We start from the raw sequence: 20,633 nt of genomic DNA, 5'->3' as shown, positions 1-20,633 counted from the left end.
CGCAGTTTCCGCAGCATGCTGGCCATGTGTTCCTATGTCACTGGCAGCTAAGCGTGCCCATCTGTTTCTGTCCCCTCAAAGTGGACATGGCTACGTTATTGCCGCAAACTTGGAGATATAATGATATTATTCATTACTGACACGGAAGAAACTGTTTCAATGCACGCAATGTACTCATGAGAAGAAAAAAAAATCACATTCAGTGCGTTCGGCTTGCTCCGCCGGCCACCATTTTTGTTTTGATGTCCCGCAGCAAATGCAGGCCGAAAATTTTTTCGTCTTTTCGTGGGAAATTTAAGCATAGCATAGCATTAAGCATTTAAACATAGGGGAAATTACTTGTGCTTAATAAATGAAATAAAGAAGCGAAGAATTAATGGAAATTAAAGTGGATGAAAAAAGAACTTGCCGCAGGTGGGAACCGAACCCACAGCCTTCGCATTTCGCGTGCAATGCTCTACCAATTGAGCTAACGCGGCGGCGTTTCCCCATCCACTTTCTTGGGTATTTATGTGTACTAGTAGAACCCTGGGAGTGTTAGCCAGCGCCACCACTCATAGACCTTGGCGGCGGACGTGGAACGTTGTTTTTGCCGCAGGCGTCCCGAGAACGTGATTTTTTGGGTGAAGGCAACTGGTCACTAAACCCACATATGCTACCTGAAGGCATCAATGTTGCCGGATTCGAGACCTTCGTTATGTAATAAACGAGAGGAAAGGGGGTTAACCGAGGGGCCCGATTTTTATTAGTGATATCTTGAGAAGCCAACAAACATTGACACCAAGGACAACATAGGGGAAATTACTTGTGCTGAATAAATGAAATAAAGAAACGATAAATTAGTGGAAATTAAAGTGGGCATTTTGGCAAGGCGAGCAGGGTGAAGACGACGACGATTAGAGGCTAGCGCAGGCTGTTGCTTCTTGGCCAAGTGCGGCGTCTTTCCTTGTAAATATACTTGTATATAGCTTTTCGTCTGCGTCTTCCTAAGTAACGATATCATATCAGAGCATAAGCAGAGTTGTCTACCAACTGGGAAAACCTGTAAACCCAAAATTCTCAGGGATTTTGAATAGTCTGGAAATGCTCAGGGAAAACTCAGGGAATTTGTGCTTCTATCAGGGAAAATGAGCAGTAATTTTGGAAAGGGAACGAAAGTCACGGTAATGGTAGCCCGAGTAACAGAGAGGAATCGTAATGAATCCTCTTTGATGCCATGTCATCCATTGGAGGAGTTGCCAGTGTACCGCCAATGACCGGCTTGTATAATGTATAAGAACGTCTGAAATTTTGGACGCGGGAACCCTTCGCCATCCGAGTTTTCGGAATTTTTGCTGTGACCGCTGTCCCGAAACAGCTTTAAAGCCACCACCATCGCCGCCATTTTGATCGCACGCGGATCTGCTGGCATCGTGGCAACTCTAGGCCTAGCTGCTTCGACGTTCGCTATTAAACTTCTTGTCATTCTGTGCCGTGTTCTTTATTGAAAAAGTTGGCAGCTGTCAACAATGGCACCCACTCCACCTTTGTGGCCCTCGCAATTTGTTTTGAAGCTCGCAAAGCACGACGCGTTGCATAATGCCAGTTCCTGAAAGTTAGCTTCGTCTCAGTACAGCATTGATACACGGTGAAGCATACGCAAAAGTATTGCGGTAAAGCATAACAAGCATGTTATAGGGCCAATTGTCATTTATTAATTTTTTTCAAATACTATTGGCCATCTTGGCTGTAACAGGGTGGGTACAGCAAGTTTGCACATAGCGTAAAAAACGTAAACACCTTACAAGCGTAAATAGGACATGAAGCAATAAATGCTGGAAATACAATGCAAAACAAATAAGGATATACAATATTTTGGCTAAGAAATACATGTGTGTAACATTGTGATAGTGACATCAGAAGCAGCATAAAGGAAAGACTATTGTACTTATTTCTAAAATAGTGTGACAATGTTTGCACGGCACTACAAAGATACAATTTCATAAAAGATTTTGAACGCATTCCTCAAAGATTTTAATGCTACTCGACTGCAAAACAGATGCCGGCAAACTGTTCCATTCCTTAATCGTTCGCGGACAAAATGAATAAGCGTACATGTCCAGATATGCTTTTGGAATTGAGAACACGCAATGATTGCTTGACCTGACGTTTCTATTCTGCCTGGGATCAAGATAGGGTGTTGTTTCAATATTGAAATGGTCTTTTGATAACAAAAAAAGAAATTTAAGTCTAGCCAACTTCCGCCGTTGACGCAGTGGAGGCAAATCAAGCAACCAAAGCATTTCAGAAACAGAGTCAGTACGATAATACCGGGAAAGAATGAACCTTGCAGATTTTCTCTGTATCTTCTCAATGCGGTTTATTAATCCTGATTGAAACGGATCCCAACTGACACTGGCATACTCTAACGTCGGTCTAATGTAAGTTAAATATGCAAGTAGTTTGACGGGTGTCGTTGCTAGCTTTAATTTTTGATGAAGGAACCATAACATTTTTTTCTGCAGCTCCACAAATTCTATGTGTGATTTCCAACTTAAGTCTTTCGAAATTGTTAAACCTAGGTATTGTATCGTTTCAGCTTCGGTTAAAATTGTTGAGTTCATCTCATAAATACACTCAATAACATGCTTTGTTTTGCTTGTAACTCTGAGCATGACTGATTTAGATTCGTTAATTTTCATTTTACTTTTTGCGGCCTAGACTTCTACAGCTTTAAGGGCTTGACAAAGTGACGCCTGATCCTTTTGGTTATTGATTTCACGATATAATAAACAATTGTCTGCAAATAACCGGCTGGTTATGTCATTACTTATGTGATGAGCAATATCATTTATGTAAACTAGAAAAAGAAGTGGTCCTAAAACGGATCCCTGTGGAATGCCTGAGGTAATTTTGAATTGGTTAGATTTGTTACCATTTATTTCAACGTATTGTTTCCAATCTGTAAGATATGAGCGGATCCACATAACATCATAATTTATATTGATTTCCATCAGCTTTTTAATTAATTAGTTATGTACGACCAGATCGAAAGCCTTCGAGTAATCTAAAAATATAGCGTTCTATTGTTCAAGGAAGCTGAAAAATCGTTGATTGTTTCTATCAACTGTATGACAGTCGAAAGGTGCTGTCGAAATCCGTGCTGGTTGGGAAAAAAAGCTTTCTTGTCTTCAAGGTAGGTGTAGATTGACTTTGAAACTATGCGTTCAAGTAGTTTGCAGCATACACACGGGAGTGAAATTGACCGATAGTTTCCAATGTGTTGCCTTTCACCAGACTTGTGAACCGGAACCACTTTTGTGACTAGCCAGTCATCTGGGACCCGTTTTTGTTTTAGCGAAGAATTAAAAATGATCTCTAGACAGTGAGCTACCCATTCCGCATATCTGCGCAGAAAGGCATTTGGTATGCTGTCTGGACCTACAGATTTCTCATCGTTAATTTTAAGCAAACGAGCTACAATGCCTTGATGTAAAACTTGAATATTAGATATTGGTGATGTGTACGGGGATTCCAGAGAGAGGGGAGAAAGACCATCTGCAGAAATGTCAGTAAAGACAGATTGAAAAAAATCATTAAAGCATACAAGTTGTCCGACACAAGTTCGCCATTAGCGACAATGGCACTTGGACCTTCGTTATTATGCGACAAATGGCGCCAAGAACTGTGCGAATCGTGCTTCATAAAATTAGGTAATGTCACGCCATAGTAATTTGTTTCAGCAGCAGCCATATTTGTTCGCGATATAGAGCTTAGTGCCGAAATTTTATTATGATCTTTTTTTCACTTCTGTCTCTCACGGTTAATTTTCCGCTTTAAATGTATAATTTCGAGGGTTATCCACAGGTTCTGTTTATTTTCTTCTTCCGAGTTGGCACAAATCCGTTTACGCAGTGAAAAACAATATCTTTAAATGCAATCCACATCGCATTGATGTCATCTGTCAAAGTGAATTCATCAAACCACAGCGAAAAATGATCAATAATGCTTGTGTCATCGGCTCTATCGAAGCACAGAACATGCGTAGTACTACCAGCCTTCGGGTATACAGCGGTAGACTTTATCTCCACATAAACTAGCTTATGATCCGAGAGGCAGGTTTCAACTGATACGTCGTAGTCTTCAAATCGCCCGTCTAGGAACACCAAGTCTAATATAGATCTTGATTTCCCAACTACCCGTGTGCACTCATGAACTACCTGTTGTAAATCCTTACTGAAAGCTATTTCTAGAAGTAGTTCACAATGAGCATCTTCGCAAGGCTGAACGCTAAGCGTGGACCAATCAATACCAGGCAAGTTGAAATCCCGAGCAATGATTATGCGACAGCTGTGCTTTTTAAAGCTTTCTAAGTAAAGCTGCATATCTTCAAGATAGGAAATGGGTGATTTAGGCGGTCTATAAACAGTTCCAAGAATTATCCTTGTTTTATCTAGCTTAATTTCACACCAGATGCTTTCATGTGTTGGAATGCCAGTCACTTGCACACAGTCAATATCGGCCTTGAATACAATGGCAACTCCGCCCCCACGAGCATCGCAATCTCTTTGTATGATTTTATAATTAGGTGGTACGAGCTCTTGGTCTTGTATTTCGGGCTGCAGCCATGTTTCAGTTATTGTAAGCACATGAGGATCGTAATTAGCCAGGATGTATTCTAAGTCTCCAATTTTGTTTACTAAACTTCTAGCGTTCAAATTGATCAAGCGGAAGGCATTTGAATCACATTCTTTGTCCGGTCAGTCACCCTTACCAGCAGTTGGGCGTCTGCTAGGATACGGTACCTTCACACAGCTGCGCTTTGATTGATCCCACGTGTGCACGTCAGAGTCCGCGTGCAGTTTGTCGTAATTCAAGCGAACGCGATGCCCGTCCTCCCTTTCTTGTTTCGCGGAATCCCAGAGCATTTTACGCTTTGCTAGCGTTTCTTTTGAAAAATCATCAGAAATGGAGATGCTGCTGCCCTTCAGCTTTCTGCATGTTTGTAAATTTTAGCTTTTTCCCTATAGTCATACAACCTGAGAATTACAGGCCGAGGCCGGGCGCTCTTTTTTCCTATCCGATGTATTTGTTCCATGGTATTCAAGTAGACGCCAAGTTTTTCTTCGAATACACCTACTAACACTTTCGCTTCAAGGTCAGTTAAGGATTCCTTCTCGCCTTCTGTTATTCCAAATACCACTAGGTTATTCCGCCTACTTCTGTCCTCAAAGCTGTCCATTCTTTCCTGCTGCCGCCGAAGTGTACTCTCTAACTGTTTTACTGTTTTAGACAATTGAGCAATTGTACTCGCCTGTTCTTTAAATATTTTAAGGCTGTTTTCAACCACCTTCAGTCGCTTGCTCACGCTCTCTAGATCTGATTGTATTGCCTTTTGGGCCATCGTAGAATTCCTTTAACATCACCTTCGTTTCTGGCCCAGGGTTCATTTCTACATCGCCAGACAGCAATCGACATAAAGATGCAAAACTGGAAAAAATCACTTCTGGGCACGGCAGCACAACAGCAAAGCGATTATCATTCTTGTAGCCATAATGATTGTAATAACTAACCTGTTCAAGCAACAGAAGGCGGTTAGACGACATTGCATATGCTGTCCCGCCGTGTCCACTGAAGCCGTAGGTTGATAGTGGCCGATTTATAGTGTCGGACGTGATTCCCGTCTCTTGCCGTTGGTCTCCGTGTCCGAGAGTAACGCTGATAGCATGGTCCAGTTGAATGCTGGTACGGTCCAAAGGTGGTGCACTGGTTCCACGCATGCAGCTGATATGATGCGGCGATCAGCATCACCTGTTCAAGCAACAGAAGGTGGTTAGACGACATTGCATACGCTGTGCCGCCGTGCCCACTGGGGAACAGTATGTATTCCTTAATTATACACGCATGTACCCGCCATCTCCTGTCACAGTACGAGCACCGATATGCCTAATTAGTGTACTGGCAGGCCTTCCGAGCTTTTTCAGATGTGCTCGCCGCGATTGGAGCCATCAAAGTGCTCTTCACGAAGTCTGGCCATTTTGAGCTGACGAGCGCTGTGCATACTATGTGTGCTAACGATTGTGTCTGCTAAGTATTACATCGCTACACGCCGCGGAAAGAGCTGAAATTTCAAACCGAATGCCGTCTGGCCTTCTCCTCATGGGTGCACTGCTCCCAGTAAGAGCGGACGTAATTGAACAAGTATGCCTACGTACATCGCACTGCTGTTATGTCGCTCATACTGACACGTAATTTCGAGAATTACTCAAGGCAACATCAATTATTTGTGTAATCTGTTGCTTCAGTCGACGAATTAATGTTTAAAGAAATAATAACACACAAAAACCGGATGTCTGCATGTTCTTGTTTTACTTCGTACCGCGGTAAGAGAGATGTACTTCCGTTTTGTCTGCATGTTTCTATATCATGCAGTCGCGTGCGCAGACAACGAAAATATGTTACTTTCTGCGATGTTTCAGCATTCGATCATGCTCTGTGATCCACTTGTGTCTTCCTCAGTATTCGCTTAGCACTGGCTTATACCGCTAGTCAGGTGCTCTTGTGCGCAGCACGCAAAGTCGTGTGCTGCGCAAAACAAGACGAATGCAACAGCTCGCGCACGACGCCGTCAGCAGAAATGCACCGCGCAGCAACAACAACAAAAAAAACGAGGGGGGAAAAAAAAATAAGGCGGGCCCATAATGTATGTGTCACACAATCCTTAAGCTCTGGTATGGGAGAACGCAAGGAAAGAATTTCGCTTGAGGAGGCCAGACGGGGCAAGTTGAAAGAGTGTCTTAATTTGCAATGGCCCTCATCAATCATGGGCTCGCAGCACTAAAACATTTCTATCTCAGCTATTAATGAACCTATTTGAAGAATTGTTGCAGCAGAACGCTCCCTAGAGGGCACGTAACAACTTCCAGTGCATAACTGAATTTGATATTTGCTGTATTTGGGGACCCTAGGTAGTCCGAAAAATTGGATGGTGGCTTTACAACTGACTAAGAGGATGCTCTAAATGGTCCTTGGGATGAATGTGCAGCAGAAGGAGGACGACAACAAAAACGACCTTGCATATTGGGGAATGAATGGGAAAGGAAGTGTGCCGTGGCTTCTTTGAAGAAGTTCGAGCTCAAAAAACAAAGTGTTGGCTGACTCCGAGATGGTGTCCCTCATCCAAACCAAAATAAACTCTTTAAAGCAGTGAAACACAACACTAAGGTGTTGTGCGTGGGCTGAGAGTTTGTAAAGACCAACGTTACTAGACTAGCTTCAGTTGTTAAACTCTCCACCCGCGTGCTTACAGTTGCTGTCGCCACTTCTGTGACAGCCGCCAGGTGGCAGCACCGTTCCATAGAGCCCCACTGCAGATGCCTCGCCGCAGCCTTGAGCTCATGCGGATGGGCAGTTTGCGCGTTTCTCGCTCGCTGGCGTTCTCCCATATCCGAATTGGTGATACCATGAGAAAGTGGTATCCACTTACAGCAATAAGATTGATGGGGCCAGTTGGTTCATACTGAAAGAAGGGTAAACTGCACGAAAGGAAGAAACGTGTGGGATGTCGTGTCTGCCAAAGGACGAATCCCAACATAAAAACGTAACGCTTCTTTATTCGACTAACGATGGCAGCGGACGGTCATACCAACGCTACGTTCGTCACAGTAGCGGAAGGTAGAAGGCGGTCTTTCTCAGCCAGGCAGCCTGTTTTTATAGCCTCCGTCGGTGACGCATACCTCGGGTGCCGTGGCGGTGGCGCTATGTTTTATCGACCATGCAGTCCAGCGTGCAGCTGTGTTATGCCGGGCCAGATGATAAGAAGACGGAGGGTGCGCAGAAGTATGCCCGGAGTGTGTCGCCGCATCATCCCCCCCGCGGAGTGGAGAGCCCTCAGGGCTTGAAAAAAATCTGGGCAGCGTACGCGACGTCCGCTGCGTGTAGTGACAGAAGCAGGCTGCGATGTCGGCGGCCGTGGATGGACGTCTGTGGGTGTACTGGTATTCCCTGGTTCAGCGGAATCGGTGTAGGCCGGCTTCAGCCGGTCGATAGAGACACGGATGGCGTTCCCTTTAATGCTCAGGGTGAAGGTTTTGTCGCGACGGAGAACTGGGTAGGGTCCGCTGTAAGGTGGCCATAAAGGCCGGCGGACAGTGTCGTCGCGGAGAAAAGTGTGCAAGCACGTTGCCAGATCCTTGAAGACGAAGGGGGCGGTCTTACAGTGGTGAGCTGCAGGTGATGGGCGGAGGGTAGCGATAGTGTGTCGGAGCCGGGCGATGAAATCGATGGGATCTGACGTCGCGGTGGTGGATGGTGGTGCAGCGAGAAATTCGCCTGAGAGGCGGAGGGGTACCCCATAGACGAGCTCTGCGGGTGTAGCCTGAATGTCGGGCTTGAAGGTGGCGCGAAGACCTAGGGTGACGGCTGGGATGGCTTCAGGCCAGATCACGTCCGGGTCACCAGATGTGGGATGTCGTGTCTGCTGAAGGACGAATCCCAACATAAAAACGTAACGCTTCTTTATTCGACTAACGATGGCAGCGGACGGGCATACCAATGCTACATTCGTCACAGTCCTCTCATTAAACATCTTGGGTTGCTGCTTCAAAAAGTCTGCAACTGACTCTTTCACGTCATCATCCGACACGAATCTGGTTTGCTTGAGCTGTTTTTTCAAATGCTCCAAAAAGTGGAAGTCGCAAGGCGACAGGTCTGAGCTGTATGGCAGAGAGTTGCAGCGTTTCCCACTTGAACATTGACAGTTTTGTATTAATCAGATAAGTGACGTGGGGATGGCATTGTCATGGAACAAGATGACCCCATTCGTCAATTTTCCATGTACTTTGTTCTTGATTGTGACATGCAGCCGATCTGGCGTTTTACAATAATGAAAAAAATTGATAGTCTCTCAAGATTTAGCAAATTTCATCAGTAATGGCCCCGGACGATCGAAAAAAAAAAGAAAAGTTCACAACACCCTTCCGGCGGAAATGACGACCTTTCCTTTCTTGGAAGTGAGGCTATCATTGCTATATAATTGCTATCACAATACTGTATAATAAGACTATCTGGCAACTGAAGCGTCCTGTGGCCCATTAGTGTCCGCAAAAGAAATAACCCAATCGAACTTTCACCATACGACAATTCGCTGCGCCACAACACTGTCATTTTTTTCTTTTGTGGGGCCGTGGCACCGAAATGAAAAAAGCGCAAAGTATGTCGGCCACAATCAAATGCCTACTTTGGGCACCTAATGTAGCTACCGAAAGAATATAGAAGAAAACGTGAGACGCTTGGTCCACCGAGAACCATACGTGTACTGCTCGGTATCCTACACTGGCGAGACCAGACTTTCCGGAGAGGTTGCGCTCAAGCGAGCGCGGTGCGTTGAGTCCCCACAGTGATGGTGGTGAGTGACGATGGTTTCTTTTTCTCGTCTGCTAGCCAGAAAGTGCCCAAAACTCTGCCAGGCGAAAATCCACTTGGCCAGAGAAAAGCGAACGCACCCCGAAGTGTGCTGTGCGGTGGTCAGTGTAACACCACTTTGCATAGTGTTCTGTGGTAACACCAGAAAAACTCATGCACTCTGGCTGCCTCTGGCAGCCCGCGGGTAGGGTAGCGAGGACAAAAAAATTGAAGAGCCTCAATGTGTCCTCGCAAATAAAGGTCGAAGTAGAAAAAATAAATAAGAACGTAGTTACCTTGGCTGACTTTAGAGTTTGACATGGATGCTTTGGCGTAGGTGAAAAAAAAAAATGTTGGTATTTTTTATGTGTCATGACAGCACGAATGAACCACCACAACGCTTCATCTCATTTGACCTCACTGCTGGCTTTTTCAACTTGTCTGACAGTGTGTTGATTTGGATTGTCTCGTTGTATTGTCCGATGTAAGACTTTAGAACCGTCAATGTACCTTTGGCGTCCAATATTTATAGTAACATCAAACCCACAAAGTTCCGCAATTGAAAATCTAAAGCACAACTTTAGGAATGTCAATGCACCTTTCACATCAAAACTTCACGAGAACTTTATACCCATAAATTTCGTAATTGACATCCATGCGCTGCGTAGATTCCACGGCCTCCGCAAGATGCCGTGGCGAGCCCGTTCGCCATCAAAACGCCCTTGAAACTTTGTGCTCGGATGGGGCTGCTTGGCATTATGTGACTCCTGGTGCATGGGCGCTGCCGCATAATCCAGCCCGAGTTCACAAAGTTCGCGCTGAAATGTCTTTCCGAGCGTGAAAAAGACATTCTCGAGAAAATTCAGAATGATTTCCGGCACCGGGGATTGCTTGGGTGGGCGGTGCATTGACAGCATGAAAAAATTTGGGGGGGGGCTGAAAAGCTCCCCTGGCTACGCTGCTGCTAGTCTAGTAACGTTGGTCGAGACAGTTTAGGTTTACTTACCAAATTTTGAGAGAGAATCTCACTTGTGACAAAGTTCAGGCCGCATAACAATCAGCTTGTATCAGTTGATAGAGATTGCTCATATCTGAACATCTTTGCTGCTGTATGCAACTCATTTTTATTCGTATTAAAGATGTACGACTCGATTTGCAATGGTTCTTACAATTTTTTAAAGGTATTTTATTCGCTGTGCATGTTATTAACCCCACCTTTCTGTTTTCTTTTTGAATAAAATAAACACTAGTACTTATTATTCAAACTATAATAAGTAGTTTTTTTTTAATTTTTTTTACTTGTTTACTAGAGAGTAGCAGCATCAGTCGACATGGTGTCAACCCGTCTTGACATAAAACGAAGTTCTGTGTCGCTCAGGAAATTTTGCAAAGGCACTCAGGGAAAACTTGGAAAACTCAGGGAATTTGGAAATGTCAACTTGGTGACACTGATAAGTTTAGTTACAAGTTGAATTACTGAAGTGTCCGGAATAATTAGAAATAATTAGAAATCACTGATTACCGCACACCAAAACACAGAATCGTAGACCTTAGAGACCCGCCACATGAGCACGACATTGGCGAAATTCCTCGAAACCCAGAAGTAGAAAGCAGAAGTAATGATGTCACTGATGACGTCACACAGACGAAGGTGGCAGGATATTTAACCAGCCATTTAGTGCAATACGGTTGCCTCCGAATTCGGTTCACCTAAAGTTAACCTAAAGAACTCCAACACCATGGTGCGAGTGCCACTAAGAGAAACCTGTCAAAGATTAAGATTGCGTACCATTTTTTCTTGTTTTTTTTTTCGGGAAAGTTATTATTCAAGGAAAGTTTTTTGCAGACTAATGCAATTTTGATTAATATTTTTTGCAGCCTGAAGCTGCTGAGGCCACCAAACTGAATGCGGTGTACATGGCTCCGCCAGGTCATGAAGCAAGTACAAGTATTGAAGGCGCATCGCGAGTCATCACTGCTGAGGAAGAAGAGGTCATCTATGGACTCGACACCCTGCCTGTTGAGCCACAACCTTCAATCATCATCACTTCATCGTATTCACTGGCTTGTGGACCGATGGTGCAGGACAGTGACTCTTCAGGTGTGCCACACACAGAGTATAGTGGCGGACACAAAACAGCGAGGAAAGGTCTCAGCAATGCAGCCAAAGCAGATAAGCCTACCGATGACGGAACATCCACCTTCTGGCGCATGGACAGCAACATCTCAAAAGCACAGATAGAAGTCATCCACGAGGTACTAGACATGCAGCGGCAAACTTCGCGCAACCGGACTGAAGTGCCATCAGAAGTGAACCAAACTGTCAACCCTTTGCAACCCCATTCTCTGTGCTCTTCAGGACACGTTGGAGATGGAGTCATTGCAACCATAAAATCAGCAGATACAGAATGTCAGCAACCAGAAGACAAAGTGCCAGTGAACTGTGCCTTGGTCAGTAGTGTGCCATGTTCTCCCAAGGCTGTTAAAGTTCGGCGCACCAAAAGCAAACGGCATCATTGTGCGCCTTCAAACTCTGGTTTGAGTAGTGTGTCTATATGGGTCGATAGCGGTGGTCAGCTGACCTACGTGCGGGACAGGCCAAGTGTTTTGGCCGGGGCGTTGCAGCTAGAAGGTGCTGTTTCAAGGTCTGCGAGGAGCATGGAGGACTTGACTGAGGGCTTCACTGTCCTGAATCACATCTTCAAGTGGCTTTCAACGCCATCTCTGTGCAAGTAAGATAATTTATATATTTGTGCAGCCATGCATATGCATGTGAACTTCCTTCCAAAAAGCAAATAGGCAAATGAGATCATATAGCTAAATTTGTTTTAGTGCTAGTTATTACTAGTTATTATTACTAGTTGGCAAGGTCGCATTTATTTCAGCTTCTGCTACAAAATATGAATATTGCCATTGCTGTGTCTCCTGCTATTGTTGCTGACAAGCCAGCCAATATGTTGCTATTGCTGTCATCAACAACATTAAGTTGTAGGTTGAAGGCCTTTCGCAGCTATTTCCAGTGGACTCCATCCTAAGCCTGTAAATGTCATCTAATTCCTGTCACACTAGAACATACTGTATCTATAAAACACTTTTTTCTGTCATCAAGTATGTGCAGTGCTATGACCATTAAGAGTTTTACTTCAGCCAACCGGAGTAAAGAATGAGAAGAAAAACTCCTGTGTTGTCTTACTGTAATTGCGCAGCACCAATTGAACTAAAGCTTCTCAGAAGGTACAACTGGCTTCCTAATGAGCAGCTACTTTTCTCACCCACTTTGTTCAGTACTTTCACAGCACAAAACAATTCTGGCAGAACTCCTCTCACGATGACTGTTCAGCAGTAATGCGATTAGCATTCAAGTAATGTAGCCACATATAGCACTGCTGTACACATCTAGTACAGCCAAATCTCGTTAATTCGAACACGCTTAATTTGAACTGCCGTTTTATTCGAACTGACGCCGGCGTCCCGCCAAAGTTATGCGCATTCCAGTGGCTGAAAACGTCCAGTAATTCGAGCATGCAAGTATTTGGGACGGTTAATTCGAACATACTGCTCTGCGACAATGCTCTTAGTAGCGTGCCAAATCACGCAGTGGCCGCCTCCTACCAGCATTACTCTGACCTCGCCATAGAGGAAAGGCTTAGGAGAAACTCCTGAATGCTGCACTCGAAAAAAAAAAAGAAGTGCATAACTTTCACCTTCTCTGTGAAACAGCAAGGTCGCCGTTTCTATGTTGTGCTGTAATGCCCCAGCCACACTAGTGGCAAAACACATGCTGCGGGGGGGATTGGTCGTGGGCCGATTTCCCATGGCTCGCTGTGGCGGCAAGCGAGCCGTGAGCACAGGAGATCAATAAGAGTGAGCCCTACAGTGACCTATGTGCGGGAAACTGGTATGATGTGGACCCACCCAACTGCTCTATTTGCACTTGCGTCTGGTTCAGCCGGATTGCTTGTTTTACACATCGTCTGCTCGTGTCAGCTCTCACTCGTGCTTGTTTTGGTTGGCTTGGTTGATCTCGCTCGCACTTGCTTCTTAACATTGATGCATCTAAACCGAGACATCCCGATTTAAAGGTTGTTGGAGACAGTGTGCCATATCTGATTCTGTAGGACAAGACAGATCCTGAATGCAAGGATGCGAAGGTGACACCCAATACCTCATTCTCGTTGTCTTTTGAATGTGGCGACACTGCAACAGAAGGGAGCACACTAACATGATTATGATCACTGGCAATGACTTCATCATCTTGATAAGACATGAACGCAGGAAAAAGAAGGTAAACACAGTGCTGATCTGTCAGCAGATGAAGGAAAAAAATTGGAGGACGCTTAAGCTTCGCCTTCAAGAGTGGAACGCGATAGCGTTATCGCACCCCGTTTGCACCGCCCACTCATTCGTTCGGCATGCTCTTGAGTCACACAATGATGAAACGTGCACCTGAGCAAGCGGAACGAACCAAAGAACTCAGTATTTCGGAGGGAGAAACGATCTACGCGAGCCAAACTTACAGCCGGGCCGCGACGCGCCATGAAGGTGGACACGATCATGGGGCTGATGCCTCAATGGGATCGTCCTCTATCTCGCTTGGTAGCACCACGCAGACGTATGGCTCCACGCCAGCACCATGGCACATATCGCAGGGGATGCTTTCCCACCAGGCGCGCTACGGTGCAGCAATCACGTCAGAGGTGTCCCACATCGAACGCTGCACCTAGGAATCGTGCTGTGAGCGGAAAGAGGAGCCGTGTCATGCGGGCGAGTGGCGCGCCACCTGTCGTGGCAGCGCCGTACATTGCGAGGAGGGGGGTCTTCTGTGTTTGCCGCAAGATGGCTCTGCGTGTGCGCAGAGCGCAGAAGAAATGTAGCGGAGTCATACTTTGCTACTCGTGTAACTGCGACTTCTGTAATTTACATGCTCATAATTACCGATGTACACCACAGTATCACTTTCTACGGCATGTTTCTAAGGTAACACTGCATTCACTAAAGGCGCTTTTGTCCTACTTTGAACCATCGAACTCGTGGCTGAGTGGAAGCGTCTCCGTCTCACACTCCGGAGGCCCTGGTTCGATTCTCACCCAGCCCATGTTGAAAGTTTTTTTTATTTATGAAGTGCCTTCTGGGATACGGCTTTTCTGCGACACCGGCTTTTCTGCGACATGAGCTCCTTAACACTTTCACATTAAAATATGCAAGCACGCAGAGGGAAGCAGCAGCAGATGCCCAGTTTTGGCCTCGGCAACTCCACTGCTTCGGTCGCAGTATGTGGCAGAGGTAATTAGCGCCATCAAACAAGCTGGTGGAAAATCAAATCTGTTTCATTCCTCGCAAGTCACCCAAAAGTATAATATTATCTCCTTGTTGTATATTGCACCCCATAAAATGCCGGAGACAAAAAAGAACCTGGAATGGTGAATTTCGGGGCATATATATACTACCTATGTGGACGGAACGATTCTTAAAAATGATCTTAATCCAAAGTGCCTTAATATCAACGGGGACAGGAAGCAAAAAAAAAGTCAATATTATCACGAATCATTAACATAACTCCCCCACCTCTACCATGCCGGTCCTTCCTTACCATTACATAAGACATGTGTTGTCTCACTATCTAATACCTCACCTCACTATCTAATATATCTTTATGAAACAATGTCTCAGTAATCATTACAATATCCAGATCATGCTCTAAAATCATAGCTTCGATATCCTTGACCTTATTTAGTATGCTTCTTGCATTCACATTCAATATCCTGAAGGAATCGCTTTCCAAAATTCAAGCGGGGTCATCCTGAATGCGTGCTTGATATTCATAGCGCTCTTTAGTGATTTCATTCTACGCATAAAGGACATTATTAACTTTGGTTTTGTCATATAGAAGTTTAACATTTGCTCCCTTTGACCTTTCCTCCTTTGTAGAAACCCATAGACATTTACGTACCTCAACAATCCTTCTTGAATAATCCTCGCTGATGCTTATATTCGTACCCTTCAGCATAGAGCAATGGTGCAAAATTTTAGATTTGTCTCTGAAATCAGCCACCCTCAAGATGGTGGGTCGGTCTCTAGCTTCAATCTTTTTACCTAGGCGATGGAGTCTTTCAATTGAATTTATTTTCAGCTTCAAAAGGCCCTCTAAACACATGGGCGACTTCAATGCCCAAGGTAGGCAAGAAGCAGGCTGGAGACAAGTCATTGGGGGAATATGGCATAGGCAATGACCTGATAAGTTGTGGTGTGCCCATTCCTGCTGCCATTACATTTGAAGATTTTGCAGACGTCGACAGCGCACTGTCATCGTGTGCCAAACTGAATGATGACGAAACAATGAACCGTTTTCCAATTCAGCTATGTGCATGTGCGTACCCTCACTCCAGCTGCATACAGAGCTGCACAGCCATTACCACAGGGCAGGTGTGCGAAGTGAGTGCGTGATTCATTGAATGATCCATGGCAATTTCTTGAGCTTGAGGGACTGAATAATTATTTTTGATTGTGTTCGGGGCAAAAATATTAGATAAAGGAAACACTTCAGCCGTTCGTGGCAAATACTGCAAGCGGTTTCGTCGACAAAAGCGAGCCATAAGCTCAGCGTTTGCGATGAGTCTCATGCCATACGTTCGCTGTACTGGCGATTGCACAAACCGACGGGGAATGTTGAACGTAGTTTACTCATGTGGCGTGCCTGGGTAATCTCTAAAAAAAAAAGAAAAAAAAAACTACACTATGCTGCTAGTGTGTTATCCTGCAATTCTTACTGAGTGAGGCAAGCCGCCATTTTGGTAAAAGGAAGACACCAGCGCTGTGAACATTCGAACATAACTTTCCACCCTACGACTGATTTGTAAGTTTCAGTGATGTTTTAATCTGTGAGTATGTATATCACAAGGCTTTTAGCATTGGCTGAAGAAAGCATTATCGCATGCAGATTTATTTTCTTTATTTATTTGGTACATACTGCCAGCCTGAGTGTCAGGCCTTGGGCAGCAGTGGGTATATATGAAACAATACAAGAATAAATGATCAATACAAGGGCACAGAAATTCCTTAACAGCATCCTAACATTGCACGTAACAGCACTCAACACTGCGCATAACAAAGTGAGCATTCAATATCGCAGCTCATATATATAAAGCAAGAAACAGTACAAGAATAAGTGAAACAATACAAGGATACAAAAATTCCGTATAAGCAGCATCCTAACGTTGCGCATGACAGCACTCGGCACTGCACATAACAAAGAGAGTATTCGATGTCACAGCTCAGGGAACAACCGTGCATGAATAAGAACGCAAGAAAAAAAAAACGCTTGATAAATAGAAGGAAATTACTTATCGCAAACGGTCAAGCGCGCGCATGAAAGACGAAATAGTGGGGCTTTCAACTAGCTCAGCGGGCAGGTCGTTCCAATTACGGATTGTACGCGGGAAGAACGAGTATTTAAAAGCATTCGTATTGGCAAATTATTCACCGACTTTCCTGGAGTGGAAGGATCGAGTTTGCCGTCGCTGTACTGGTTGAAAGTATAAATTCTTATCTATTCCTTATTGGTCATGATTCAGTAAATAGAAGCGTTTAGTCTATCACGATACCGCCTTGTCTCCAAGCTCTCCAAATTGGCTGTCTGTAAAATGGAACTAGCTGTGCGGTTACGTGGGGTCAAACAATAAAAGAGATGTCGCCACAGAGGCCATGGGAATGCATCGTACGAGACCAAAGCGACACACTCGCGGTGCCGCATTGTAGCCAACTCGAGAGTCTTCTTTCTTTTTCCAGGCAAATGCAATTTTACACACTTGACAAAACAATTATGCAAAAAAGAAGTGAGGCATGCAGACAGGACACAAGAGTAGAGAAGTGGACAACACGAACGCCGACTATCAACTGAAGGGAGCACTGAGGCGAAAAAAGAAAGAAGACACAAAACTCATCTGCGCATGCTCAGGAATGGTAACACCACGTGTCAGTCAGGTACACGTGCTGGTCTACGTGAGACATAACTGTTAAGGCACTTAATCTCTTCCTTATGTAAAGTAATCGAAGGCTGACTCACGCACGCACTTCCACCATTATTGATATGCCATGCCTCTACCATAAGACACGTATCTTCATTCTTATGCCTGTACAATATCGCGCATTCATCTAACTCTGGCATGCAGTTACAATCTTGGCACTGTAGCGAAAGATTAGAAGACGATCCAGCGGTTAACGACCTTTTATGTTTCATTAGCCTCTGATTGATACACCGCCCCGTTTGCCCTATGTAGAACTGGCCACAGCTAAGGGGAATTTTATAAACCACACCCATACGACAGTCAGTAAAACTGTTGTTCTTATTGTGCTTCACTCGACAAATATCTGTTCGTTTTTTGCCTTTTACCCACTCCTTTTTATTCTGTACGGCAGCGCATATCTTACCTAGCTTATTGGGAGCAGTGAAAGCAACATTAACATCATATCTACTTGCAACTTTTTAAAGCCTGTGCGACACTGAATGAATATACGGAATAGCCACTACTATTTTTTTTGCTATTGGTGGTGGAGTAGTGGCTATTCCGTATATTCATTCAGTGTCGCACAGGCTTAAAAAGTTGCAAGCAGATATGTTAATGCTAATTGGTCAGTAGGAACTTGTTCACCCAATGAGCCAATCAAGATGATATTGTTATCTGCAGAGGCATTGATGATGTGCCAGAATTTGGATATGTGTTAACCAGCGAAGGAAGAACATTAGTCATAAAAATATCTTCTGGCAGTTTTTAGGGCATTTACATAGGCCTCACATGCAGATTTGTACATCTCCCATCCGGATTTGGTTGGTAATTGGTGAGCAAATTGATAAAAAAAGCTGTTTTTCTGTTCAATAAATGCTTGATGCTACTGTTGTACCATGGTGCCTTAGGATTAGAAGTGATGGCATGAATAGGAATGTGCTTCCTTGTTAATTGTTTCACTTTATCTATGAACAGTCTTCAGTTAGATTGAATGGTGTGCTCTTCAAAAGCTTGGAAGAAAAAATCAATAAAGTAAGATAAATAGGGATGTCCTTCCTTGTTAATTGTTTCACTAAATCTGTGAACATTCTCCAGCTAGAATGAATGGTACGCTCATCAAAAGCTTGGAAGAAGACGTCAATAAAGTGCTGTGCTTCCTTGTTAATCGCTTCACTTCATCTATGAACATTCTCCAATTAGATTGAATAGTGTGCCCATCAAAAGCTTGGAAGAAGACATCAATAAAGTGGGATAAATAGAGATGTGCTTCCTTGTTAATCGTTTCAATTCACCTGTAAACATTCTTCAGTTAGATTGAATGGTGCGCTCATAAAAAGCTTGGAAGAAGACATCAATAAAGTCGGATAAATAGGGATGTGCTTCCTTGTTAATAGTTTCACTTCATCTATGAACAGTCTCCAGTTAGCTTGAATGGTGCGCTCATCAAAAACTTGGAAGAAGACATCAATGAAGTTGGATAAATAGGCATGTCCTTCCTTGTTAATTGTTTCACTTCATCTATTAACATTCTCCGGTTAGATTGAATGGTTCGTGTCACGATCTGCCCAAGTTCGTGAACGAGGGAGGGCTCAAGGCACCCTCCATCAGACAGACGCTCCGCAGCATGGTGGTGAGGTGATGAACGATGACTGACTGCCAAGCAATTATGTGGTTACGGAACAGGAATGCCTGGCAGCTGTTTTCGCCGTACAGAAGTTTCGGTGTTATTTTTATGGTAGACCATTCAAGATTATCACCGACCATCATTCTTTATGCTGGCTGGTCGGTTTGCATGATCCCTCTGGTCACCTCGCACGTTGGGCCCTGCACCTCCAGGAATATGACTTTGTGGTATCGTACAAGAGTGGCCGTTGTCCTGCTGATGCAGACTGCCTCTCTCGGATTCCTCTTGCAACTACTGACTGCGATGCCGAGAAGTTCGACGACTGTCTCGTTGCTGCTACTTCAATGTTCCCTGACATGGCAGACTTTCAGCTAGAACAACGGAATGATCTTACCATCGATCCGCTTTTTGTCACCGCCCTTACTTCTCAAGGCAGCGGTCACTTTACTGTCTGTACTCTACAAAACTATTTACTCCGGGCATGGAGTGCATTTTCTGCTTGTTGTCCTAAAGAGTCTCTGGTCCAGCGTTCTACGCGCCATGCATGATGATGCAACATTCGGCCATTTCAGCTTCATACAAATGCTACACCGCATGCAGGAGCACTTTTAGTGGCCCAAGATGTACGAAACAACCAAGTGCTATGTCGCTAGTTGTAAAAGGTGCCAACGTCACAAGCGACCGACCACTGCAGCCCTGGGTCCCCTTCGGCCATTGACATCACCCAGTACGCCGTTTGAGCAGGTAGGCATTGACCTTTTGGGTCCATTCCCGTTATCTAACAACAAGAACCGTCGGATAACTTGTCTGCGTAGACCATCTTACGCGGTATGCAGAAACTGCAGCCGTACCCTCTTCCACCGCTGCTTGCGTGGTGGTCTTCCTGCTGCGTTTCGTGGTACTTTGTCATGGCCCACCATGTGTCATCATCAGCAACTGTGCCCGCCAGTTCACTGCTGATGCTATTGAATAGTTACTTCGATTGTGCACTTCGCATTTCCGTCATTCCACGCCATATCATCCACAGGCCAATGGCCTCCTTGAAAGGACAAACAGAATGCTGACCAACATGCTTGCCATGTACATCTCCTCCAATCATAAGAACCGGAACGACCTGCTGCCCTTCATCACTTATGCATACAACACAGCAAAACACGAAACTGCGAACTATAGCCCATTTTATCTCCTGTATGCAAAGTCACTGCAAAGCCCTCTTACCCTTTGTTTTGCACCATGACAATTTTGTATCAAAGACTGCGTCTTGTTGAATAGCTCGTCTTCGTACTCTGGCTTCTCAAAGTCGTTCAAAAGAGTGATACGATGACCTTCACGTACAAGTATCGTTAGAAAAAGGTGACTTGGTCCTTCTTTGGACACCGCAACTCAGGCGTGGATTGTGCTAAAAGCTCTTGTCACAATATTCAGGCCCATTTGTAGTTGTGGACTGCCTGAGCGAACTCACTTACATCATAGCTCGCTTCCTCTGCAATGGTTGGTGATCTAGCAGAACTCAGCTGACTCATATTGCTTGCCTGAAGTCTTTCTACCCTGCTTGTCCATCCTGACTCGCCCCACAGGCTTCATCTGTTTGCGGGGAAATGTAACGGATACAAAAGGCAGGTACA

General features: G+C 44.7%; 1 protein-coding gene across 7 annotated transcripts in view; it reads left to right on the top strand.

Moving 5' to 3' along the window:
• The window catches only part of LOC142587282 (uncharacterized), a 378,424-nt gene that overhangs the window by 184,199 nt on the left and 173,592 nt on the right, over window positions 1-20,633 (top strand). For all 7 annotated transcript variants that reach the window (XM_075698155.1, XM_075698154.1, XM_075698153.1 and 4 more), the window contains exon 11: window positions 11,260-12,113. In XM_075698155.1, the coding sequence (XP_075554270.1) occupies window positions 11,260-12,113 (854 nt within the window). The remainder of the gene's footprint in view (window positions 1-11,259; window positions 12,114-20,633) is intronic.

The sequence above is a fragment of the Dermacentor variabilis genome, chromosome 7 (genome assembly GCF_050947875.1).
Source record: "Dermacentor variabilis isolate Ectoservices chromosome 7, ASM5094787v1, whole genome shotgun sequence".
Classification (NCBI taxonomy): domain Eukaryota; kingdom Metazoa; phylum Arthropoda; class Arachnida; order Ixodida; family Ixodidae; genus Dermacentor; species Dermacentor variabilis.
The sequence above is the reverse complement of the archived record's forward strand: the minus strand, read 5'-3'. Positions and strand labels throughout refer to the sequence as shown.